The following is a 27367-nucleotide window of genomic DNA, read 5'->3' on the forward strand; positions in this document are numbered from 1 at the left end:
TGATATGAAAGGGTCATTCTATATACATAACGTCAAATATTTATAAAACTATTCTCCAAAGGGGGTGCACCGAATAATTTTAAACCTCAACACGTGGTTATGAAGGCTCTGAGGAAGCACGCGATGCTAGTGGAATTTCATTTTTAATAAATTAATAATAATAATGATAATAATAATAAATAATGTGATCTTTATTCTAGTCTGGGCCACATGAAAAAAAATGTTTTATTGAAAAATGACATTTCACGAGCATCGCATTTTTCCTTAGGGCCTTCATAATCACGTGTCGAAGTTTCAAATGATTCGGTGCACTCAATTTGGAGATAAGTTGTATCAATAATTTGACGGTTTGGTATATAGAATGACCCTTTCGTATCTCCTTAAGGTCGGGAAATATCGATACTAGTTGAATGAAAATATTGTAAAATGCTGAATATTGAATTTCGTGGATGTATGTTGAGGTGTTGGATCATTCGGTGGATCCAGCTCGGAGGGGAGTTTTAATAAATAATTTACACAGTCTTAACATTCGGGGGCGACTTTTACGTCGCCTTAACTTCCCGATGGGATCTTCGGTCGTGCCCTGGGATGCAGAAAATGCATGCGCTTATTCTGGCCTTCGGATGCGTCGATGATGCGTCGATGATGCGGTGGGCTTGCCGGGTCCAATCGGTGCCGATCCCTCGGGACCGATCGTGATCACTCTTCTCGCATCTTCGGGTATCCCCTCGTCCTTTTGGCCGGGTGTGGACGTAATTGGCACTCGACTCCTCCTTCGGCGAGGCATCGCCATCTCGACGGGCCGTTCCGGTTCCCCCGGCTTATCCGGCCCGATCGGATGAATCTTGCATCGGGGTCAGTCTCCGGCGAAGACGCCACGTGTCACCGATTCCCCTCGGAAACGTGCCGCGGGCACGTAGTCCCGTCCCATAATAATTTCCGCCTCGCATAATCCCAGAAATGCCTAATGACATTTCATTAAGAATAAATATAAAATCCCTGATTTTCCTGCTACCAAGATTTATCTTGCATCGAAGGGCAGCACAACGCAATGCCGCGCATCATCGAATTCGCACGGTAAAAGAAATACAGCTGTCTAAAACAATCCCGATTTTTTTGTATATATTTTTTTTAATAGTACTTAGGATAGCTTATTTCAACTTCCTCCACTCCTAGATATTGGATGGGGTAAAGAAGCGCAGCGCCTCGAGATAAGGCTCGAATGCATTTGTCGCGAAACTGAATCGCGTGTCGCGGTTCCTTTACGTGCCGCGGGGCATTTACTTGCAGTTATCTACCCCGTGGCTCCTATCAGCCTTTTATTCGATACCCCGTGGCCATGAAACGTTTCCACGGCGAATCCTCGAGATACGTAGGAGCAAAGAGTCGGGCGTTAGTGGAGTCTCGGGTAGGAGATTTCTTGCGAGTATCTCGAGCGTGGAAAATGTCGGTCCTGCCGAGCCGTGGCCGAGCTAATTGCCCGAAACCGCCGAGAGAGGTACCAGGCTCGGTCGAGATCTCTCGCGAATCGCTCGTAAATCTGCGGAGAGTCGAAAGCAGATCTCGATGAGATGGCGGCCAGTCGGTGCCGGTTGGTGGCGGTTGTTGCAGGATCGATCTGATGGCCTAGTTACCGGGAAAGAGCCCGAGAGAGCGAAGAGCGAGAGGGAGAGCCCGGAGTGGGGAAAGTGAGCGCGAAAGAGGGGAAGAAGAACCGAGAGAGAGGGGAGGACATGGGAGAGGTGGGGGGAATTCAGCGACGGAGGGGAAGAGAAGAGGAGGGGGCACACGGGGCACTAAAGAAGGGAGGGGAGAAAGTTAAAGAGGGAGAGCTCCGAAAAAAGTAAAAAGGACGGAGAACGAAGGGGCAAAAAAAAATCGAGAAAATCCGCGGCGGACAGAATTTCCGAATTTTTTCCCAATTAAAAGAAACTACAAAGACGGTGCTAACCATCTCAGGTGTCTAATCCGAGACGACCTTAAGGTGACGTGAAAGTGGCGTCGAAGAGGTTGTGCTTATTAAACTTTTCTCCGAATTCGATTTACCGGCTAGTTTGAAACTTTACAACGTGAATAGGGAGACTATAAGGAGGGTCCTGAAACTCATGAAATTTCAATTCTTCTCAGATTTGTTTATAGGTATTTTAAAAATAGTAATTATAAAAAATGAAATTTCGCGAGTCTCAGGACCTACCTTAGGGTCTCCATATTCACGTTTTTAAGTATGAAATGATTTGAGAGACTCAGACTTCTATGAAAAGTTTTATGAACGATTGAGCTTTTGGATGCCACTTTCACATCCCCTTAAAATTGGGAGGACTCTAAACGTTGGGTACTCAAGATTCACCATTTCCCTCGGAAACCTCCCTCGACGTTCCACCCTGTATTTTCGTAGCTAACCTAAAAATTGAATTTTTTAAAAATCGTCCTGCGCGGATATAGTCGGCGGGTATAGTCCTTATCGGCAGGAATTGTCATTCCGTGTCTTCTTGTATCCGTATCTTGTCGGATGCGCGGATGGAGAGGCAGACGGATGGATAGCCTTTACAAGTGGCGGGAGGAGGACGAGCCTGCGGGATCCAGGGTCGATCAATACGCTTCCGTGGGGAGGGGCGCGGGGAGGAGGTCCAGGGTGCTCGAAGCTGGGCAACCTTGCCTCTTCCCCGAGGCTGGTTCCCTGATCCTGCGGCATCCCCGCCGCATCCCCACCAGACCGGTTCCTGCGGGAAAAGGTGTCACCCCTTCCCAGGCGCGGGGCGGAGGACGCGGACACCCAGGGCCAGGGTCTCGACTGGGAGGTCCTGCGGGGGAGAAGGACACCGCGAGGGCGGACGCGCCGGAGCGAGCGAGAGAGCATCTAGGTCAATGCCTGTCCTCGCTCCAGGGTTCGCGTCCCGGCTACGACCTCCCACCCGCTGCGCATCTGCAAATCTACCACCCACGCCCCTACATCTGCAAACATGGCCGCACGCTGGGGCCGACTCGCTACAGCTGACCGGGTCGCTCCCTTTGCGGTCGACGTCATTTTCCAGGAGCCGTCGTTGTTCGAAATCCTTGGATCTCGAACAGCGCAAACAAAATCCAAGGATTTCGAACAACGAAAATAAAATCCAAGGATTTCGAACAACGAAAACAAAATCCAAGGATTTCGAACAGCGAAAATAAAATCCAAGGATTTCGAACAACGAAAATGAAATCCAAGGATTTCGAATAAGGAAAACAAAATTCAAGGATTTCGAACAACGAAAACAAAATCCAAGGATTTCGAACAACGAAAATAAAATCCAAGGATTTCGAATAAGAAAAACAAAATTCAAGGATTTCGAACAACGAAAATAAAATCCAAGGATTTCGAATAACGAAAACAAAATCCAAGGATTTCGAACAGTGAAAAGAAAATCCAAGCATTTTGAAAAACGAAAATAAAATCCAAGGATTTCGAACAACGAAAACGAAATCCAAGGATTTCGAACAACCCCAGCAATAACCACCCGAGCTGGGGATTTCAGTAAAAGAGCAAGACACCTCGGTAACGACGCCTAGATCTTGGCAATTCCCAAGCGACGACGAGAAGCGGAGCTCGGGAACTCTCGCATCCGTTCCCTTTTTGTCCAGCTCTACCTTCCGCGAGATTATTGACCTAGAATCGCGAGGATAATGGCGCAAACCCGACCATCGGTCCTCGAAACTAACAGCTCAGCTAGCTGGACGAGAATTCTGGTAGATTCGAGGCCAACGATGTGTGGTGGGTCAGGGTTATCTTCCCGGTGGTTACGGTTTCCCTCTCTCCTCGCTTCTTCGCCGGTGAACTCGTTCGATCGGAAATTGCAGAGATAGAGGCGATAGAGAGGCTCAAAGGAAGTTCCGTCTCCTCCCAGACCCCTTCCTCGTCGTTCCTCTCTATGATTTCCAACAGGAAACAGGACTTGGGAGCAAGTATTCCAGAAAAAAAAGGGAAAAAGAAAGGAAATCGCGGAGTGAAGTCGCGTATCCCGAGGAGCCTCCAGGGGTGAGATCACGGGTTCGAGGCCGACCACGTAGGGTGGGTCAGGGTTACCCTCCCCAAGTTTCCCTCTCTATCCTCCTTTCACGGGTGTCTCTTTCCTTTGCCCGCAAGCCCGTCCAGCCGGAAACGGGAGGAAGAGAGGCGCGGAGGCGAGGAATCGATAAATCGGGAGCTGGTCCCCCGGGGCGGCGCCATCTTTATCCGGGATATGAATCTCGTCTCTTGGCAATACCCGGAGACGAGGTGAAAATCCCGCCGGGCCTCTCTGTACCTCCTCGAATCCTGACTTCCTTGACGCTTAGGACCAACAGTTGCACCAATTAGGGGATGCAAAAGCGCATCCGAGGCCCTGCAGGCCGCGCAATGCGTGCACGCACCGATGGCGGAGAGCTCCACTCGTGGGCGTGCGATGCTCGCCCTCGGCTGCCGCATGCGTGCTTTCGACAGGTTATTAATAGGGCACGATTTACGGGGCAGACCGGAGGATATTATGGGGCCCGACCTTACGAGGCGGACGCGCCTTTTCTTCCCGGCCGTTCCCTCGATATTAATGTCCACCTCCGTTCACCTTCGCGATCGCCTCCTCCCGGCCGAGGCAGCCCTTTAATTGCCCCGAAGTCGCAGAATTATACACGTGTCTCCGGCCACGTCGGATCGAAACTCGCGTCTACGATCGATCATGGCTGCCAAGTGCACCGAGGTGAGACCGCACATCGGGAGGGCGGCCATTAAACATGGAGAGTCCAGGTGCCACCCGCCCACGCCCGCCCGGAGGCTGCAGCCGATCTCTGCAGGAGGTACGGCGGCCCGTCTCCGAGATTTCTCCACGGTGCATCTTTTTTTTTCCTTTTTCTTTTTTCAACGTCCAGAGACGTAACGGCATGGGAAAGATCGCCGTAGATCGGTTGACGTTGCTTTCCTAAAAGATTGGCGTCCTATGGGGTGACGCTACCCCACGTCCTACCGACGATCGGCCCGTTCCTCGACCCCCTGGTGGGGAACGATTTCGGTTTCGGAGGCTCTTATTATCGATATTGGTTTTTTAAAAGATCCCGGACGCACTTGGTTACGCTCCTGCACTTTTTATTCGTATTGGTATTAGTACTGGTATTGGTTTTCTAAAAGATGACATCCTATCAGCTGACGCTACTCCACGATCGGCGCATTTCTCGACCCCATAAGTATTAACGGATTCGGTCTCGGGTTTGTTTCTTGGTTCTTGCACTCTTGACGTCGGTCTCGTAGAAGATCCGAGAGGAAGAGTGAGGCCACGTGGCGAATGAATTAGCTCGCCGCAAGGGCCTCCCCCAAAGGTTACGTGTGCTAAGTGAATCCTCCAGGGAAACGGGGAAGGAAAAGCCACCAGGAAGTGGAAACGAGGTTCTTCTTCGAGGGGATCGCCTATGCAGGAGGGGGGCAGGGGAAAGGAATGGAAAAGGAAGAGGGGAGTCCCAACTAGAGGCACTGGAAATCATGGAATTCCGATCACGGAACGACACGTCCGGCTCCCGTCTCCACCTCCGTTCCTCATAGGGACACGAGGAGTTCCTCCCGTCCTCTCTTCCGCCCCCTTCCTCCGGTTTGATTTATTTCTTTTTATTTTTTTATTTTTTTCACCGCCATGTTTCCTCCTACAACCTGGACGGCGTACTTTCGAGACGGCGACTCGTTCACGGGGCCGAAATCCCATGGTACAGGACCACCATTGGGGAAGTGGTTACGAAACGAGTCGCGAGTCTCCCGAACGGGAAAGAAACGTTTCCTCGACGCGACTCGATTTGAGTTTTTTTCCTGGGCATTACGCAAGATGACTCCGATGGAAACGGGAGGAAAAAACAAGCCGGAGGACAGGGAGAAGAAAAGCAGGAGAAAAAGAAGTAGTAAAGTGAAGAAAAAAGAGAGAAAGGAAAAACGGCACATCGCGGTCGAGAATTCCCGCGACTGACGAAATCCCGAGAGGCTCCGATTGCGCATGCGTCCGGTTCTTTCCACCTCCTCCGCGCGTCTCACCTGCCGAAGGTGTATTGCCACCTAATTCCCTTCCACCTCCACGACCGAACGGGGCTTTGGTTAAACCCAGGGCAGCCCAGTCACTCGGTGACGCAACGAGCTCCTTCCCTCTCGCTCCCTCTCCCTCCCTCTCGCTCCTCATGTAAATGCCGATCCGTCCACCCGTCTTTTTCTCTCTCTCTCTCTCTCTCACCGCCTCTCTCTCCCGCAACACCTCCGAGACTTTCTTTTATTTCTCTCCGTGTCACTGAGCTCTCGCGTTCGCTCAACCCACCACGAAAATCCGGAGCGAGAGCGCCGATAAGTAGGACGGACACGTCGAGCTGCTCCGACGTTGGTCCCCTCACTATGGTGATAAGTCACGGTTGTCCCCTCAAAACCGAATTTGTTCATGGGGTCGAAAAATGCATTGATGGTCGGTAGGACATATAGAAGTGTCTCCAGATGTGACGGCGTTTTTTAAATAACCAAAATCTAATTTGTTCATCGCTATGGGGTCGAAAATTGCGTCGATGGTCGGTAGGACATGTAGAAGTGTCCCCATATGTGACGGCATCTTTTAAAAAACCAAAATCTAATTTGTTCGTCGCTATGGGGTTGAAAAATGCGTCGATGGTCGGTAGGACATGTAAAAGTGTCCCCAGGTGTGACGGCGTCTTTTAAAAAACCAAAATCTAATTTCTTCATCGCTATGGGGTCGAAAAACGCGTCGATGGTCGGTAGGACATGTAGAAGAGTCTCCAGGTGTGACGGCGTCTTTTAAAAAACCAAAATCTAATTTGTTCATCGCTATGGGGTCGAAAAACGCGTCGATGATCGGTAGGACGTGTAGAAGTGTCCCCAGGTGAGAGGGCTCGGTATAAACAAGCCCGAACGAAGACGTAGGACGGGGTGCTGGTTTTTGGGCCAGCGGACCGACTTCTTTAGCTGCGTAGAAAGTCGGGCCCCTCTCGCCCCCCGGACGTGGGCACGGTCCTGGGCTGGAGTGCGACGTAAGTCCGGGGCCCTGGTGGGGACGCCCCCGGGTCTCACAGTTTCGGCAACTGCGTAACCGGTACCAGGTTTCGGGACGTATCCGCTAGCTCGGCTAACGGACCGGTAACGTTGCTACACCTAGGTATATCGCTACCTCGTGGCTTTCGAGAGAGATCGCCGGCATTTCCGTTTCCCTCCCTCCGGACACCCGAAGCAACCCTCGAGGTGCCCTCGCCGATTCCTGCAATTCACTTCATCCCGTTGTCCCTCAAAAGGTCGACCCATCGGAACCCACCGTCCCTCGTCGACTCCGAGGAGATCGGGCCAGTCGATCTCTCCTCCGACCACGTGGTGAGGCGAGAATCGCGCGTGCCGTTGAACCTTCGATAAATAGAGCATCGATCTCGACGTATTTCGGCTGATTTCGTAACGGGGGCCATTGTGGATCTTTAAGTGGGCCTCGCTGACGCACTTAGCGGATCGTTAATAACGCTAATTGGACCCATCGTTAGAAGCATCATGTGATGTTAGCCGAGAGCCGACTTCTTCCCATAGGCGACTTGCGACGCGTCCCATGGAACAGGTGTCTAGCATTATACCCTGTAATTACCCCTCTACGTACCAATCCCCCGTACATAAATATGTTTTAACCCTAATTGACTTCTAGAACCCAATCTTGTACCACCCCCATATACCCAGAGCATCTGAATATTAATAAAAAATTCCAAATCCTGACCTAGGGTAAAATGTCAGACTGTGGATACCCGTAAATTTCGTGGTATTTTTCTTTTTTTTTTAATTTACTTATCGCTAATTGGCGCACTTGCGTTGCTTCGCAACAATTTCTGCCTTTTTTTTGTTTTGTTTCGGTGACATCTCTAACGAGCGTCGTGTTTCTCGTTCCAGATACCTCAAGAGAGCGACGGTGACCTGCGAGCGCGTCCACTATGTATCATGAGAGCTTCGATGCGCACGTGAAGATGCGGTAGGTGCTCGAGAGGACCGAGCTTGCGACGAGCTCTGGGACCAGGAGATCTACCGGGGTCAAGTGACTCCGTTAGCACCCTCGCGTCTCGATCCAGCTAAATCGAGGAGTCGATCTCCCTTCGCAGCGCCGGCGCACCCTGAGGGTCCTCGCGCGCTGCGATCAGTCAATCCGGATCGGCAGCGCGCGAAGTCGTCGCCGACTGCGAGATCTCCGGCGAGCAAGCGAGCCCTTATCAGTGCGGCACCCTCGGCACCCGGGATCGAACTTGGATCATCGAGGTGTCGGCGAACATCGAGGTTATCGGGGAAAACCCAGCGACGTCTCGAGCCAAGGTGGAGGCAAAGAGCGAGGGCGGAAGAGAGCTTTATTTTTGGATACAACCGAGCTAGGCGGGAAGCAGAGGACAAAGATATACAAAAATATATATATATCTATATACATATAAATATATATATACACCCGCAAGAACACACGGATCTCGTGGAGGTGTATGCCGTCGCGGGAGGGAGCCGGAAGACGACGCGGCGTAGCGGAAATCCAGGAGCGTCCGGAAATTCGCCGAGGGAGGACCCACTAGGGCAGCGGGCTGAGCCCGAGGCCGAGGTCGAGGTCAGGACCAAAGTCGTCGCGACGTCGAGGTAACGAGCCACGGTCACGGTGGCCAGCCTAGTGAGCGGCAACGTCGCGGTGCGCTACAATGAGGCGTCGGGGATGGCGTCGGGGGCCGGCGTGGTGCTGGCCCCCGGTCCCAGGGTAGCCCCAGCCCCCCCCACGGGGATGGACACATCGGAGGGTCCGTCCAGCACGGAGGGCCCGGGGGGCCCCGAGGCCCCCACGGTGGTGGCCCTGGTCAAGGCCGAGGCCCCTGAGCACCTGGCCGGCACCTCCGGGGCGGCCGGGCCCTTCGCCGGCATCGCCTCCGCCAACAAGAGGCCCAGGCCCAACGATTGGATGCCCCCCACCAGCCCCGAGTCCCCCCAGGGCAACCTCGCCTCCCAGCATCTCGTCTACGTGGCGCCCCAGCAACAGCCTCCCCTTGCGCACTCCACGCCCCTGGTGCAGACCCAGCAACCCCCGGCACCCAGCAACAACGGCTACGCCAGCCCCATGAGCTCCGGCAGCTACGACCCCTACAGTCCCAACGGAAAGATCGGTAAGTGGTAGCTGAATTTCGGAATCGCTGGTTTTACCCACTGGGCAAGGGTGGACCCGCGACCCGGTCGCGTGGTCCCGACTGCGGCGATCTCTTTCGTATGGAACCATGTTTAACGCGTTAGGGCGATCTATGGTCGTGGTCCCCAGGTCGATGGTCGGCATAGGGTGGATGGACGTTGTCTCCAAATGGTGGCTCCTTCCTTGGAGAACCAATGTCGGAGGTCTCGAAGAATCCGTTTCCGTTCCATCCTCGGGGGACCTTCGCGCCTCCGAAGGCCGGAATCACCCCGGTCGGCGTCGACTTAACGCCTGGTAACGTGCGGCCCGATAACCGTTATCGTTATCCGACTTTTCTTTTTCCATCCCGGTTCATGTGTGCCCCACTGTCTTTCTCGCCTTCCTTCTCTCTCGTCCACGTCTTCGGCGGGCGCGTCCTCGTTCTCCGCCGCGCCGACCTTCGTTCTTCGCGATCGGTTACTCCGCCGCGTTTCCAATCGCGGAGCGACAGAAAACAACCGCTCCGAGGACCGTCGAGATATCCCGGGAAAGCCTCTTCTCTTCGGGCCCACAATTTCCTTCCGTCAACGCGGGAAACGCAGACGGAATTCCTCGCCTCTCGCCGGCCTCTATTCCGGCTGCGAACGACGGGAGGAAATTGGGTCCCGATTCGTAGGACGTTGCGACCGGAGTTCATGACGGTATCCTTCATCGATGGTCCCATGGCAAGTTCCATAAACTACGCCTACACACCTACAAGGTGTAATGGAATTCCTATCTCCGATTTTGAAAATGGACTCGAAAATCCCCTTACAAATATTTTCCACCATTCCTGACTTTATCTTTAACAATTGATTACACCTCATTCAACCAGGTCGATCGGTCAGACTCGAAATTAATCTAGGAAGTCGCGTGTATTCCTTTTATTTCCCTTTTTAACCAAATTTCTGCATCCTCGTTGCTTACCGACGTCAAACTAGCACGCCAATCGTTAATAACCATGCAACTGGTTGGTCATTTTTCGATTAATCATTAGCAGACCATTATTCATCATATAAAAAAAAAAATTGAACTTCATTTTCCCCGCGGATAACGATGTGTAAATAAATCAAGCGTTTCGCTATCTACGGTGGATTGGCGAGACAACCTCGCGTTTCGCTGATCGAATGAGCCTGGTTGAGTGTTTTCAATTAATTATTGGAGATGAATTATGCACCGTAGAAAAATATCCCACGGGGCTTTTCAATAGCATCTCCCACGAGGATGTGTATACCATGGGGAGGAATTCTTTGCACCCTGTATACGTGGTACGGTAGGGCAGGAAATCTGCTGGAAACGCTCCTCGTGTGCACCGCGCTAAGTCCACCTAAGAGGGAGAGACGCGACTGCACGAGGCGCATCTATCTTTGGTGTCGGGCGAGAAGCCGGGGAGACCCGGGGAGAAAAAGGCGAGCAAGATCGTGTGTCGCGGCCCGGGCTGCGGATGTGACATCACCGCTAATGCAGCAGCCTCGCCGCTTCCGGCTGCGCCCGACTGCTTGCACTACTGCCATACTGCGCCGGTTGCGGGAGCATTGTCGGCTCCGGGGCGGCGCGTCGGTCCGCAAAAACCGAATCGGGCCTTATTAAGCCGCCCGCGACGGGGCCTTATTAAGGATCCGCCGGTGGACGCGGAAACTCCGCCTCGAGACCTCCTTTTCCCCTACTTCTCCGTGGACTCGTTCACTCTCCTCGGCGACCCTGACGGGGAGGGATACAGGGCCACGCATCCCAGAGACGCGGATCTCGACGACGACGCCGCTTTTTGCCTGGCTGTCCTTGGTTTTTATCTCCCACGAGGAGGCCCTGGATTTTCGGGGATGTCGATGCGTCGAGGAAATCGTCGTCGTGGTAGGTCTTGGAGCTTGGAGGATGGGGGTGTCGGGACTGGGGTCGTCCCTGGAAGCGTTTGACGCTTCAACCTGAGTTGAACCTGGAAGCGTTTGACGCTTCAACCTGAATTGAACCTGGAAGCGTTTGACGCTTCAACTTGACTTCAACCTGGAAACGTCAAACGCTTCAACCTGACTTCAACCTGGAAACGTCAAACGATTCCAGGGGTCGTCCCTGGACGCGTGGACTATGGCACGTGGTGGACCCGGTACTTTCGTCGCATGCTACGCCCCCAGGTCGACAGGGAGCGGGAAAGAGAGATCGAGAACGGAATCAAGCCGTGACCGACAAAGAGGAGGACTCTCACTCCGCATGGCCGCAACGGACCGCGGAGAGTTCTCGGTAACTCGGCCACGATTAACGAACCGGCCTTAGGATTAAGGTCGGATCGGGAGCGGGACTTCCGCCGGGAGCTCGAACCCAAGGGAGGATCCCGGAGCTTTTAGGCTACCTCCGACGTGACCGAGAAAACCTTCCGGGAAGTCGAATAAACAAGGGGAGAAAGAAATCCACGCGCCACCGAGTGCGTTCCAATCCGTCAAGGGTTTATTTCAGTACTCGTTTAGTAGTCGTTAAGACGCGGGGCGAACTCTAGTCCCCGATTGTTAGGTTAGGTCGGGGGTTAAGTTGGAAAATCCTCGGGGAGAATTAACCCATTCGCGAGATAAGGAAGTATGAAGAACAGGGTCCTTACCGCCAAATTTCAGGCTTAATGATAGTGGCCAGGAAAATTGAGGGTATTTATACGCTAATGATGCAAATCGGTTAAGTAGAACTCGATGGGGTTTAATTATTAACGCCGGTGACCTTGGATGTGCTCGAAAAAGCAGTAAGAAGTTACGCGCGAGGCTGAGCGCAATTTTTATTGCCTCCCCGTCCTCGGCCCGGGAACGCGCTCTGTGCGACGCCCGACGCGCGAGGTGCTCTTTTGAGCACGCTTTATCGCCGTGTCCCGTTTCCGGCGCTTTTCGGCCCGCGTTTCTCGCCACGGCATGCGGGCGCTCGCGCGATACCCACGCAAAATACCCACATGCCAGGAAACGACCGGCACCTCGTCCCCCAACCTCGGCCAACGGACCTAACTCCCGTGTGGGTTATTCGTCGCGGCCGAGTGTCACAACGCGGCGTTCTTACCAAATCGCCGCTATTCCCTCCCGATCCATTCAATCTTTCCGAGAGGGGGTGGCGAGCGCCTCCACGAGACGTAGAGGTGGGCCGACTACGCTCGCCTAACGCAAACCTAACCTCAAACCTTAAAATCAGCGGCACCGGTAACGACATCGAGATTTATCCGAATTTCTAACCCAAGCGAAGTGAAATATTAAAAAATGCATATCTCTGTATTAAACGGGCCAAGCGGTTTCGTTCATAGCTTAAAAAACGCCGGAAAATCGTCCACTCTTGATGGTCTTGTTAAAGTTGACTTTACTCATTCAAGAGGTTCAGAAAACGACATTCATTGTCCCATTTGACGCGCTAGGATGAACATCGCAGATAATGACTAGGTCTGAGTTTCTTAATTTGGTGTTGTTCACCCTGGTGGTCATCCGATATTAAAAAAAGTATATTTCTCGCGGAGTCGAGCAGCCTATAAATTAATAAAGGGCCACATTTCAATTTCGAAATTATTATTACTTCGCCGCGAGGCGGGAATAACCCGCCGCCATGTTCTCCTACGTCTCCGGCGTATTCCTAAATCCGGGATTTATCGAGCCCGGATCCAGTAAATTGCGGGTCTCCGTCGCATTAATAAACCCGGAGACACGATCCGCGGGCTCCTATTCTCGAATTCATGCGGATTTTGTTCGCATACGAATGGATTCGCATGGGAAAATAAAAAAGGAAAATGTCGCGACATTGGTCGGCACTTGAAAGTCGTATACGAAACTGTCGATTTTGCATGCGGAAGCTGATGGTATGAACTCGAGAGTCGGGTCCCCGGGCGTCTATATCGACGCTTTAATTCGGATATAATAATCCAGAATTTAGGGTATGATGGAGATATTAGTCGTGGGAGGAGTAGAACATAGTCTTCAGAACGACTACGTCTTCATCGTAGTGGAAATCCAAGACTTATCGGGGCGAGACGCTCAGGATCGAATCTACGTATTTATTAATGCGATTCACTGGATTTACGGTAAATCCCGGATTTAGGAGTGCGTTGGAGACGCAGTCAATACGGTATTTGCGAGAGCAACGATTTCGTTTCGTTTACGTCACGGGGGCTCCGTAACGAAAAGTGGAACTAGGCTGCTGCACGTGGAGCGGCGGGACAGGGTTCAGGGACGCGACCGCGAGATGGCGGGACGCGCGGCGCGCTGGTTGGCTCGCCGGCTCGTAGATGTCGCCAGTGGCGCGCCAAGCCGGCGCGACGCAGGATGCAGATATGGCCTTGACTAACAAGCCGTCCCGGCGTGGTCTCCCTCCCTCCCGCCTCCTGCCGCGCATGTTCCGCGTCTCCGCGTGCTTTTTTCTCGCTCTTTCTCGTTCTTTCCCGCTCTCTTCGTAGCCCCGTGTGCGGCTGATGAATGCACCGCGCACACACGGACGCGGTGCAGCGCTGGCGCATTGTGTCGGACACGCGCGCTGCGTGTGGGAGTGCAGCGCGCGAGGCCGCACGGACTCGCGGGACGAGGTTAATGACAATGAGATTCGTTCCCTCTCGCTCGCTCCCCCGACGCGTCCATTTCCCTCGTTAACCCTCTCCGTCTCTTTCATGCCCGCCATTACTCCCACGCGCCTCGTGCACTGGCCCATATAATAATCGCTGCGTGCACGCCGCCGCCGTGAGATTAGAATTTTCCGCCGCCGGCCGGCGCTCCGACATTGGCCCGACATTTTGGGCAAGGCCCGACTCCGGACGAGGCCTGAAGTGTCCTGATTTCCTTCATATCGACGTCCGATAATAATTCCACCTACTCATAGAACAATGCGTTTAGCTATCATTAATCAGGTAACGTCTCGCCGAGCGAGATATTCGAGGTAGAAAAACTCTGGCACGAAGGAAACAGGCCCAAGGTCAAGAAACGGAACTTTTACGGCTCCTCGGGTCATCGACGAAGGCTCCTTTTTCCTCGGGAATCTGGACGATGCGGGGAACCCGGACGTCGGTGGGCCGTTGCGGATCGGCCGTAACCGCAAATCCCTCGGCGCGGATCGGCAAATGTCGCCCCGGTGGGCCCGATTAAGGCGTACCGGTTTTTGCACTCCGTTTTAACCCCGACCGTGCATCCGCCATTTTACGAGGCAGAGCCGCGCGTTTACGGCGACGTTCCCGTGACCTTTTGCTCGCATCTCCGGTGGCCTTGGGCTCCTCGGGTAGAAGGGAACGCTGCCAGGATGTGCCGTCCCGAACGCGCGTCCTGTTGACGGTGGGTCCAGCCATGGATGAAGTTCAGGATCAAGGACCACCCGATACGCACATCGGGCGCTCTAACCTAGAAGAGTCCCGGGGATTCCTCGACCGTGGGAGGCGAATTTCAGGTCGGGAATGGAAGAAGCTAGGAATTAAGAGACAATGGAAACGCTACGTCAAGACTCGCCCCCAGAGTCCAGCCCACATTAACGGGATTCCTGGATAAACGGGCATGGGGGGAGCCGCGCCTAATCGCGCTCCCACACTTCGGCGTGCATAAAGCGGCGATAACGGGCGCGAATACAGCGGGAGTACAACGTGACCGCGCAAAACGGCGGGTCTATATTTACGCCGAGCCGCTCGGTTTATCGGCGGCCGCGCGCAAATGTCGCTTATCGCGACGACAGACAGCCTAGGAGCTGCACTTGTCTCCCTGCTCGGGCGCAGCGGGCTAGGCCTTATGTAACAGACCCAGCGCGCGCTTACGTGCGCTTACGCGTGCACAGGTGTCCCCTGGCCATGATGGGTGTGCTCCCCAGGTTTGCGCCGACTAACATACGACGAGCACACCTAAACACGTCGCTGCGACGCCGTTGATGTAGGTCGTTGGTTCGCAATCGGTCGCGCACCTTATCAGCCGGTATCGGCGCGTAAGCGAGGCGGCCGACCTAGATACGGTGGAGCACCGAGCTAGGTCCCTGCAGCGAGCCCCCCCGAATTCTCGACGAGTCCATCCTAGAATTATCAGCAGAAGGCTGCAGAAAAATCCAGGGGCGAAAACTAAGAGCGAGTACCTCGAGGAGGTCCATGTGGAACTGTTGTGGCGTTTGGGGTCTGGCTTTCGGTGTGTGGTTGTGGGCGGTGATTTTATTGAATTTCTGGAATGTGGATCTGGGATTATCCTCGGGGTGGTGCAAGACGATGCAGTGTTCAGGTCGGAGAGGTTAACCAGGACTCCTCGGCGGGGCTAGCCGGAATTCATTGGGAAGATCGATGTGGAACCAGCGCGGCCTCCGGGGTCCCGCGATCGGTCCTTGTGGGCTTGAGGTGCGTTTACGAGCCAGTCACGAAAGGAGATGCAGGCCACTGATAATGGCCGTCGGTGGAATGAAAACGCCGGTCGATACGCCCGCGAGCCCTCGGGGCCGTTCGACTTGCTAATGTCCCGGCGAGAGCCGCTCGGCACTTCGATTTTTCCGTCAGCCTAGTTTCGAGTCCACACGGGTTTGGAGGTCCGGGAGACACGGGAGCTGGGTTATTGGCGACGGATATTGACAACCACCCAGCAAAAAAGTGGACCGTCCACCAGAATACTTGGATTCTTGCCCCGCAGGAGATAGACCCAACACCCCAGGACCTTTGAAATTGACATTTATTGATCAGCTCAAGGACTATAACGCAAGGTAGTGAAGTTAGAAACACAGCCTCCCAACCCAAGGTGTAAAGAAATAACCCGAAAACATGAAAAACCATATGTATACATGCAGACCCTATCCAGGCCAGTCTATATGGCGCAGCGCGCTGAGTCGCCGCGATCGGCTCGCCCGGTAGGATCGCGCACGTGGCTGGCTGGGATCGAAGTATCGAAGAATGAAAGTAAGCCCAGAAGAGGGAGAAACGGAGGTCGGGTATCTCGCGGCGTGTGTACGAGGTCACCTTCCATCTCGCGAGCCGTTCCCAGGCCTCTCCCAGCAGCTCGGCTTCTCCCTTTCCCTCGGAAGGGGGTAGCCTCTCCCTGCCGGTTCGATATCTCCGCTCGGCCGATAATGTCCGGATTTTCCAGCCGAGGGAGAGGCGGGAGAGGCAACTACGCCTCCACGATGGAAAGTTTTCACCGCGATGTCCGCGGGTTATCGTTTGGCTTGTTTGGCGTGGTTAATCTCGCGCGAAAAGCGCGGCGACCCTGCAGGGTGGCGGCCCTGGGGAGCCGGACGCTGCGCGGCCCTGAAACGCGCGTGGCGCCATCTGGCGGTCGCTCGAGAGGCAAGGATTCGCCGCGCGGCCGGCAGGTGGCGCCACGTGCGCCGTGGTCGTAGTCGGGTCGATCCAGCGGGCGGATCGATCGCTCTCGGTCAATGGGAGGCAGGGCCGACAATTACACGCGTACGCCGGAGGTTTTCCACCTCGGTGGGAAAGAGACCGTGCTAAGTGCGTCGCCGTCGCGAAACGCGTCCGTGTAAACACCGCGCCTGCAAGAACGTGGCCTCGTTCCGTCCATTACCGGTCATTCAGAGTCGATCGCGAAGTTCAGGTGGAGAAAACTAAGGGGGAAGCCTTCGCGTCTTAGCCACGGACTATGTAACTCGAGGCGGCCTAATATACGGCGAATAACTTAACCTATCATGGCACAACCTGCGAGGCCCAATCCATTGAATCTTAATCCACGGTTTTGTCCACGCCGACATAACCTAGAACGACTTAACCCGCGATTAGGCTCACGCGACTGACCCTGCCGCCAGTGGTAGGATTCGCCACGGCTGCGAATCGGTTATTTCCGCTTATAATCTTATTGTCGAGGCTTTACAAAAGACATTGTTGTCCGCGCGGTTCTCTCGACGTGTGCTCGCGCGGCGAGGAGGGCGGAAGGGTGAGGAATGGCCGTGAAAAATCTGAGACGGCGTCGCCGGTGCGCATTGCTATCTACACAAGGTAGCAAAGCGGAACCTCGGCGCTCCCACGTCGAAAGAATGGCCTCGGAAACGCGTTTCACGCTCCTCCCAGTGGCGCGACACGTACGACATAGGCGCCGCCTCGAGGCTAGCCGAGTTAACGCGGTTTTTCTCCGTGGATACACAATCGATTCACAAAGTAATACACGTAATATCAAGGGAACACGGCGGGAACCATTTGAAACGATTACAGCGCCTCAGGGGGCAGACCCAGGAACCAATGTCGCACTAACGCGTGCGCCGAAAGTGGCGCATTGTTCAAAAGAAGGTTTTGGGGTTATTAGAGAATTGGACCGTTTTTATTCCACTCACAGGTGGATATATGCACTTTCGTTGTTTTAACGGTGTAATGTGTATGCGATTCGTCAGAGAATTCTGTATAGGGTGGGGAGGTATCGGTTATCCAGTTAGGGTAGAGATCGGCGCTTTTTCTTCTATCTCCGTTTAGTTGAGGAAACTGTCGCTAGGGAAGGCCGCCGCTCCACCGGTAGCCCTATTAGTACCACTAGTGCTTCCAGAGACCCAATGCCACCGTCTTGGATTCCAAATACGGAACAGGGGCCGATTACTTTCTCGGGCTCCCCGCCGATTGGTCGGCGAGTCTCGCTCACAGTGGCGCGTCCACTTTTTACAACTCGGGGAAAGAAGACTCGCGTATGCGGCGCCCACACGTGGAAACTTGCCTGGAGGGCTTAGTACCCCACCTGGCGGCTAGATGTCGAACCATCCTACCCTCTTGCAGAATGATTTAAGTATTCTTTACCTTTTATTACCCGTAGAAGTCGTCTTAACTCCTGTCCCACTTCTCGTACTGCCTACACTATACGGAAGGGAACTCGACATTCATTAGAAACGCGTGTACGTGCAATTGATGCATACCGACGCCATCTCTGCGTTCTATGAAGACGCGTTCCCTCCTATATTACCATCTCGGGGTCCAATTTAAACATAAATATTCTGTTTGTGCACACATACGAAGACGGTGTACTGATATCATTCATTGATTGACTGAACAGTCAAATCAGTCCTGGCATGCTTTCATCTGGGACAACGTAAGGATGCGCAAAAGGGTGCGCACAGAGCGCGAAGTGGATCCTTTTCAACTTTCGACGCCTCGAAGACGCAGAAACACCGTCGATCGTTTCTCAACATCGGGGGTAAAAAAGTCCGATCGACCCCAGCCTCCTTTTCTTTCCCCGGCCGGTCCGGCCGCCGACTTAAAAGCGGAATGGCCGCTCGCGTTCCGCATTCGCGGCGGGTTGCGTCTCCGCTAATGCCCCGCAACCCAAGTGGAACAGTGAAGCAGGTTGGCAGGCTTCGAGCAGGCTCGTTTCCGCGGTTTCTTCCCTGCCATCGCGGAGGACCGATCAGCTGACTCGACTTTCGCGGCCGAGGACAGCGGTGCTCATACGCCGGCTCCTTTCCTGATAATTGCGCTAATTTAATTAACGACTGGCGGGCTAGAAACGTCTCGACGAAGGGGTCGGACTCATCCATTCGAAGGACTCCCATTTCCTTTCCATGATGGACACTCTGGGGGGGGCGAATACCTCCACGTGGAAACGTACGTCGCGCTCGAGTGCGCTCGACGCGGCCTCAAAATGGCCGCGTGTCCGGGCGAAAAAGCCGCGGAAGTTGTCAAGGACAACCGGGTTCCCCACCGACGGGGCCGCGACGTTATCGCTCGTCCTGGCTTTCCCTGATGCGCGGGCAATTTCCTTTTTTTTTTTCTATTTATTTTTTATTTTTTTTCCCCCCCTTGCAATGTCGGGAAGATAAGCCCTTTCCACCTGCGCGCTGTAACCTCTCGGTGTATTATTACATCGTTTTACGTATCGCTTTCGCGTGACACCGCGTGGACCGCGTGTTGGTGCCCTGGTATCGCGTGCTCGCCGCCGGGAATGCGTATCTACGTATATCTTGTATGTTCCTGGCCGGTTCCTTTTTTCTTTTTTTTTTTTGTACTTCGGTTCTGCGACGAACACCTCTCCAATGGGTGATTAGGTTCAGGGCGAGACAAATTATGCGAGATGCCTGGGTGATGGTTTGCGAACTGAACTCCTGGATTCTCGGGGTTCGCGGGGATTTTCTTTCGTGTATGACGTATGACTTTCGTATATACGTCATGTAGAGATTCGCATAAAAGGGAGGAAAAAAAAAGAATATTGGCTAGGTTGCGAAGTTCGGTTCTGTCGGTCAGCTTTCGGAAGTCCTGGATGACACTGTCAATTTCGCGTGCCAAAGTTGATGGTATGAACTGGAGAATCGGGTCTCTGGGGTCCTGTTTTCAAGTTTTTTTTGTTTTTTTTTTGTTTTCTTTTTTTAATGAATATTGGCTAGGTTGCGAAGTTCAGTTCTGTCGGTCAGCTTTCGGAAGTCCTGGATGACACTGTCAATTTCGCGTGCCAAAGTTGATGGTATGAACTGGAGAATCGGGTCTCTGGGGTCCTGTTTTCAAGTTTTTTTTTTTTTTTCTTGCATACGAATGCAATCGCATGAAGGATTTTGCATTATCGCGTAATTGGTCGACGTTCGAAAATTATGCACGAAATTGTCAACTTAGTGGGCGAATGTTGATCTTATCGACTCCAAAGACGGAGTGGAGGTTTGAAGGTGGTCGGTGTCCTAGGCGCAGTGGAGGGGCTTTCACTGCCAATGGGATTCCTGAAGGGGTTCAGGATGGAACAGCGAGATGGACGTCTTCGCGGTCGCACGATTACCGGGGAATCCCTCGAATGCGAAGGTGCCAATCGCTGGATCCTGGAGTATTCCTCTCTTCGGTTACGACCATCGCCCATCCACCTGGACATTCATCCCCCTCGTCGGTCGATTCTCACGCGGTTTACGACTTCGGATGCTGCGCCCCAACCCGAAATGGGAGGTGCCGTGAGAACCGGACTTTTCGAAGATCCGAGTTCAGGGAACTAGCTCGGAACAAAACTGGACATTTCGACATCAACTTCCGGGATTTTATATATATATTTTTTTTATTTTTGCGATTTTATATATATATTTTTTTTATTTTTGCGATTTTATATATATATATAATCGCGGTATATATATATACCGCGATAATAATCGAGATATATATATATATATATCGACGTAATTCCGCAAATGTGAGTTTTCGAAGATTTGCAGATAACCGAAGGGAAGGGTAGAAGGAAGAGGAAACATCGCCGAGGTGTTAGGCTAAGTTTAAGATTTTTTTTCTTTCTTTTTTTATGAAATCGGGTAAGACGAAGAACGAAAGAAGAGGCGTCGGGAGGCGATGGATCTGTTCCTGGCGGCATGCGGACGTAACTCCGTGAATGCACCTCGAGTGCACACGTAACGCTCACGCAAGCTCCGCCTAGCGAGACGCGCGTGTGGGCGCAGCTCTTAGCGCGTGCATAAGGCCGAGTGTGAGAAAGTGAGGAAGCTGGCCTCGAACTCAGACCTCAACCTTCTCCTCCTAGGAGAAGGCTAACTTCTCGACCGGCGAGCGAATCGCGTTCCCCCGGTGCACCGTTCCGGTGGATAGCGTTGGATCACGCACTGCGTCAAAGTTCACTGCCAAAGACCGACCATGAGACCGAAATGATCCTTTTTTCCTTTTTTTTCAACGAAGAAGATGCACCACAGAGGAGATACCATCGATAAATCCCGCATCGAACGATCGCGAGACTTTGAAATGATTTTCCGAAAAGGAGATGCAAAATGTGCAGTGGACCCATGCATTACGCCGATAACCTTTCCAAGTTCGGGATTAGAACTCGAATTCGGGACTGTTTCCCACGGAGGACAGGGTCGACGCATCCGGGATGAATGCTTCACCCAGGGTACCGAGCCGCGGAGCAGGGGTTGGTAAGATGTCGATATCTGGCTCTGACCCAGTTACCCCGTGCGCTCGTTGCAGCCCGTTGCACCCCGTTGCACCCGCTGCATCCAGGCCGGCGGGGTCGCCGTCTATCCCCCGGGAAGACGGGAAAGGGGGTGTCGAGTTTTAACCGAGCCACCCCGAGGGCAACCCCGAGACCCGGTGACCGGCATCTCGATCTACGACTACCCTGAATGATCGCGATGCAACGTACCCTATTCAGCTATTCCGAGTAGGTTCCCGAAAACCACATCAGTTGTCCCGAGAATCTCATCCCCAGGGATGGAAAATCCCTTTCATTGGAGTCCCTGGAATCGGGTCGCCCTTCCACGACCCGGCATCGATGCACCCCGTGCGTGCGGTCGGCTCGATTCGTCCCGGTGCATCCTGAGGCATCGCCGCGAAAGTGTGTCATGGGGTTTCGCGCGGAAGGCCATGGGGTCGCTCGTGGCCGCCGATGACGTGGGTGCTGACCCCGTTTCCAGCACCATACCCTTCCCAGGCGCTCAGCCCGCTGCAATTGGCCGGCGCGAGGTGCAGCCTCGGTGCGCCGCGACGCCTTGCGCCCCTGACCTGACCCGAGCGACGCGCATTGCGCGGGTCAGTGCTGCTCCCGGCTGGCGCCGGCCCCTTTCGCACCTTTTCCTTCTCCCTCCCGTCTGGCCACTTTCCTCGCTCTCTCTCGCTTGCTCGCCCCTCGAGTGTCGCCAGCCCTCCCTTCGAGTTTCGGCGGATGCAAATTCCGGGCGAGCACCCGAGCCTGGCACCGTTCGAGGGCTTCTTACGCTACCGTCACGCCTCCCTTCTTTGACATAACCTTAAGGCAACCCTTAAGTGGCGCCATACACATCAACAAATCATAACACTTGGACGATCGTGGCACATAAATTGATTAAATCCCATGAAATCCGCGTAAATTCGGAGGCCCTATCTACTAGCCTACATTTTCATGAAATTTCGACTTTTGTTAATTCTTTTTCTATTGAAAAATTAAGTTTCATGGGGATCGGGACCTTCTTTAAGGCGTGCATATACACGTGGTATGAAATCTCACGATTTGGAGGCCCTATAAGAACTGGCATTTCCGTGAATTTTCAGCTTTTTTCAATTTTTTCAATCGTGGCACATAAATTGATAAAATCCCATGAAATCCCCGGAAATTCGGAGGCCCTATCTACTAGCCTACATTTTCATAAAATTTCTACTTTTCATATATTTTTTCTATTGAACAATTAAGTTTCATGGGGGTCAGGACCTTCTTTAAGGCGTGTACATACACGTAGTATGAAATCCCACGATTTGGAGGCCCTATAAGAACTGGCATTTCCGTGAATTTTCAGCTTTTTTCAATTTTTTACATTAAAAATCATCTTCCGCGGGACCTTTCATTAAGATGTACTCGCGGTAAAGTTTGAAATCATTAGCTGGAATTCGGAGGGACGTCGAATGAACCGCTGGATGTGACTCGGATGTCGGTCTCGCCTCGCCTTTATTTCTTATATGAATACTTTCTTTATATCGCGGGGAGAGTCCGAGGTTTTCGCGAGGATGTCATCGCGGTTTGTTGATTCAACTCGTGGCTGACGGACGGACTGGAGGTAATGACCCGTTTATAGACTATGACCTAATAACCGACGCCCGCGGTAGTGCGCTTGCGATGCGCGATCGATCGCGCGATTGCGATCATCGTTGCGAATACCATCGCCTTGTGCGAAGTCCCCTTGACTGCTGAGAGCATAGTCTCGCACCTACGCGCGACCTCGAAGGGGCACCACGGATGCGAGGATGACGTACCTCGTCATCGTGGTCCTCGCCATCTGGTCCGCCCACGGGATTCGGAAAGACGCGCGAAGCCAATCGGGGTTAATTCGTTTTTCTCTTTTCCTCGTCCCATCCAACACTCCAGATCGCGTCCAGACCCAGTTAAGAAAAAAGAGCCGGATGATAAGGACGGCGAAGAAATTCAAGACTTGGGGGGGATCCTTAATCGACTCACTCGGGAGATCATGGATTTTAATGCTGGACATCGCGAGCAGAAATCACCGAGACAATTGTCACAATTATTAGACCACACGTCCCTCGTTAGCGAATCTCATTGTTTACTGGACATTTGAAGGCGATCGGTTCCAATGGCTTCCCAGTGAACGGCCCCGTAAATTCTTATCCTCGCGTTTATTTCCGTTTATGGTCCTTTTAACATCTGCACCTGGGTCTGGATTTAGGGAATCCGGAAGGGAGAGGACCCTCGAGCCGCGATCTGGGTTAATCGAATTCGGGGAGAGTCCTTTCGGAATTTAGCCCAGCTAGAGCGGAGGTCCTCGGAATTTGGCCCCAGTCACTGACACATCCTTGCCAGGGAATCCTTGAGATCCTGCCGTATGCTGGATGCTTAGAGGGTACCGTTAAGTCGGCATCCTCTCTCTCTCTCTCCTTTTTTCTCTCTCTCTCGGATTTAGAGGCTCTCACCTGCCGGGCCGAATTCTCGGCCAGGGTGGGGACACCGGAGGATGGCGCTCTTTCCCATTATTTTCCCTACGGGACCTCGATTTCACTCGAAATTAGCTTCGGGACTGGCCTGCGAACCTCTGGGCTCAGTTTTCTCTCTCGATTAGATAACTCATCGCAGGATCTGCCCCGGGTTTTTCCTCGAGTGCGTTGAACGACCCTACCTCGCCTAGTCCTGTCCGTAGGGCACCTGACGTGCCTCTACCTGGAGATTTTACGAGACGAGAAAGCGGCATTCCTTCGGAGATTACGGCAAGTTTTCAAAGGGGGCGCTTCCAAGGGATGCGAAAGGCTCGGATGGAGCGAGAGTCGACTTCTCGCCCGGAGTCCGCCATCTTGGACGAGAGGTCCCGGGTCTAGGAATACGGGATTTAAATATAAATTTAAACCCCTCAGGGGACTTTCTCAAGGCGCGAAGGCTCTAAAAAGAGACCATACCCCAATTCCGACATAAAGAGTGCAAACTACCGTAACAGTTGCCGTGAATTTGAAGTTCTTTTGGTATTCCTTCGGCTACGCGAGGACGCCGGGAAAGCAAGATGGCCGCCGCTCGGCTCTTGTCCTCGCGTCTCGCGCCTCGCCTTTTCTTTTTATTTCCACTGTTGGACCCATGTCTCGGAACATGCCACGGGCCGAACATCGGAAAGTGTATCACTCAAGCAGTGGGACTGGATCGCTCGACTTCGTTTCACTTGTAAAGTGGGAAGCAAAATCGAGTCCCCATTGTCTCGGAGCCGAACGAAAGGGGAGACGAATCCCTTATTCCCGGATTCTTCCCTTAGAGCGAGGTGTTCCATCGGGAGAGAGAGAGGATTCCTCGCTTTGAGGGAATTCTTAAGAGAGCTCGCGGCCTACGAGAGTGGCCTTAAAAGAATTAACGAGCTTCGACGGCGGATACGTCGCGATTCCTAAAGTGGACGAGCCTCTCCCTCTCTCGAGTGAACTGAAACCCTCTAATTGGTCCGTTCGTTTGTCTTTCATGAATTCGCCGGCCCTCCAGCGATCAAGGAGCCCGGGGTAGAGATTGCCGGGAACACGTACCGTTTCTCGTGCACGATTATGCATACGGACCTGCAGAGACGACCCCCACTTCGACTTTTAGAGGTTCTGGGATTCAGAGGGATTCGATATTTAACGAGGCTTTATGTATGCGCCGCTCCTCGTTTGGCCGACCATTCTTAATCAACGCCAGTGGCCAATGGGAGGCTGGATCCGGAGGAACGGGCAAACCGATGCATCGTACCCGAGAGTACGTTGGATTTATTCCGAGGGAATAAGGACTCCGGAGTGCCCGTTGACTTTATTTCTCGTTAGCGGTCCTTGTTTCCCCCCTGGCCGCCATCTTTAATTAACTTGGTCATTGGGCCAAGTTGTCGCGAGTGGACACCTCGAATGGACGGCAGAGGACGAGCTTTCTCATTTTTCCCCTTTCCTCCTTTTTCCCTTTCCATTTTGTTTCTCGCCCCTGCACCTGGCACTCTTTCTGCGGACCTAACTACCTCCTGGCACCCTCTTCTCGGTTTTCTTCGTCCTCGCAAACCTACCGCCCAATCGAGTCGAGGATTGTCATGGTAATTCGCGCGACCGGAGGATCCGCAAAGGTGCACGTGACGGGCCCGACCTGGCGGTGCACCTTGCCAATTGTCAATTTGCAGTTTGCAATTTGCATGAATGTCCTCCTGGGGGACGGTAATCGCCTCGCGGGAACATGAATGAGGACCTGGGGAAAGATGTGCCGACAAAGGCGAAGCCCGCGCCTGGTGGAGTTGCCTTGAAGACGATCGTCTCACTCAGTTTCGGTGCCGACGAGAATTAGGATAAAAAAGGGTTTCCACAAAATCCAGAATGGGGAGTGGAGAACAACCTCGCCTTGATTCCTGGCACGAAAGGACCGCCATCGCTTCCTGGATGTGGTCGCCATGCAAAATCCTCGACAATGCTGCGGCGACGATCCGCCCGCTGCAGAAGGCACGTTTCCTCCGCGTCCGAGCCGGACTTCCGGAAACTTCCCCGGAACAACAGGTTGCGGGGAAGCGATTTTTGCGAAGGTACAAAGTAGCTCCTGGGACTTAATCCTAAGCCAGGACCAGGACGAATGTCCTGGCCCATGGCCACAGAAACGAGTACAACCATCGGCCCGAACCCCATGGAAAATGCCATTCTCACCTGGGAGAGATCCCATTATCTCCCGACAAAAAACCGTGGAAAAATCCGTGCAACACCAGCGAGCACCGGAAGTGCCCAATCCGGTGCCAGGGGAAGCGCAGTCATTTCCACCTCGCTTCCCAATAATCGAAAACGGAATCTCGGGTTGTGTGTGTGTGTTTCTTTTTTTATTCCTTTTTTCCACGATATCTATGATTCCCCTTTTTTATTACCAGCGTCGCGTGAGAAAAGTAGGTGGGAAACGGATGGCGAAGTCGAAGCGAAGCTTCGTTGAACTTCGCTCGCGACTCGAAAGGCACTTTGCCGCCTTCGAAAGCCTCGATGCGTGGCGAAGGCCTCGCAGTGTTCAACGAAGCTTCACGCGACTCGGTAATCATGTCCGGTCTCTCTTCACCAACACCATTCCCTCCACCGCGTTACGATCGCGTTGTGTCGATCGTACGTCATTAACGTGGCCACTGTGCGGTAACACTCGTAGCCTCGTAGTCAACTCGTCCTCCGTTGGTCTCTCTCTTCCCGGCGAGGACCTTCGCCACTTCTTCCATCCACCTCGTTACAACGCTTTTTACGTAACCGGGGCATTTTTACCCGAAGAAAGAACGACAGCCGATTAATCGCGCGGTAGGACACGCGAGCGTCACCGCCGATACCACCTCGCGTCTGTTCGCGTCAGCTGATTACCCTCGGCGGTTCTTTTTCAGAGGGAAATAAAGGAAAATGAAAAAGAAGCGAGTCATTAGCGACGTAAAGTCGGGGTTATCGGGGCTATCCTCCACTTTCGTCAGCGCCTCCATTTCGGCGGACATCTCGAGCGTAAGGTTCCTATGCGTGATGTAATTCCCCGCCTCTTCGGTGCAGATAAGATGGGGAAACAAGGTGTACTCCACCGTTTTGACGGATTGATTATGGTGCTCGTTAAATGTTAAGAATGTATGGGGGGTACCATTACAAATGAATTTCTTGGGAGAGATGGGACCATAGACGGGGAGTTAAGGCCGCCATGTTGCAGGATGCCGGATGCTGGGCGCAAGAAGAGGCTGGACTGTCTTTTTGTACCGTGGGTTCGAGGGCAGAGGGGTAGATCCTGGGTTTGCTTCTTTGGGCTCGGGTGAGAAACCTTTTTTTACCGAGGTTTCGCGAGGTTAGAGCGCACCCTTCGCTGCGGCGCTGTGCCATTTGGCAGCGTTTAATACGTTTAATGCTCGGTACGCCCTGGTCTGCGCGCACACGCATGGAGCCCTCGCTAATGCTATTCATTATTGCAAGTACTCGTTGCGCGCACTTGCGCGGACACCGAGCGGCAGGATCGCAGAGGAAGTCCAAGGCAACGGCAGGCCGATTACGCGGCCGTGAACCAAGGATCTTCTCGTTCGCCGTGAACGGCCCTGAGAGGTCTCCTCTTCCGTCTCTCGCGTGCTCGTCTCCCGGACTGACTTGTCGTCCTTCGAGTTCCTGTCGGCTCAGGGGCGTAGTACCCAAGGCACCTCGGGTGGAAACCTTCGACATAGTGCCAATTGGCACTCCAGAACTTAGGATTGTATAAAATGTGTTAGTTCAGGTGGGTCTAGGGTGTAATGAAAAATGGCCGCGGTTCCTTCCACCCCCTTCATCAGCCACGTGCAGTTCCTTTCCTCCAAGGGAGATCTTTGGTTTCAAGACGTTCCCAGCAGTCCCGTACAAGTCAGGGTCGCGGAGAAAATATTAAGCTGGCAACAAGATTTACCGAAAAATCCAGCTACATTTGAAAAGC

General features: G+C 53.2%; 1 protein-coding gene across 5 annotated transcripts in view; it reads left to right on the forward strand.

Annotated features, from left to right (window-relative positions):
- LOC105700852 (ecdysone receptor) overlaps window positions 1–27367 on the forward strand; it is an 80238-nt gene that overhangs the window by 32042 nt on the left and 20829 nt on the right. For all 5 annotated transcript variants that reach the window (XM_012427067.2, XM_012427072.2, XM_023434774.1 and 2 more), the window contains exon 3: window positions 7898–9132. In XM_012427067.2, coding sequence (XP_012282490.1) covers window positions 8691–9132 — 442 coding nt within the window. In that variant the 5' untranslated portion in view covers window positions 7898–8690. The remainder of the gene's footprint in view (window positions 1–7897; window positions 9133–27367) is intronic.

This window comes from Orussus abietinus, unplaced genomic scaffold (assembly GCF_000612105.2).
Source record: "Orussus abietinus isolate OABI.00-Male unplaced genomic scaffold, Oabi_2.0 scaffold54, whole genome shotgun sequence".
Classification (NCBI taxonomy): domain Eukaryota; kingdom Metazoa; phylum Arthropoda; class Insecta; order Hymenoptera; family Orussidae; genus Orussus; species Orussus abietinus.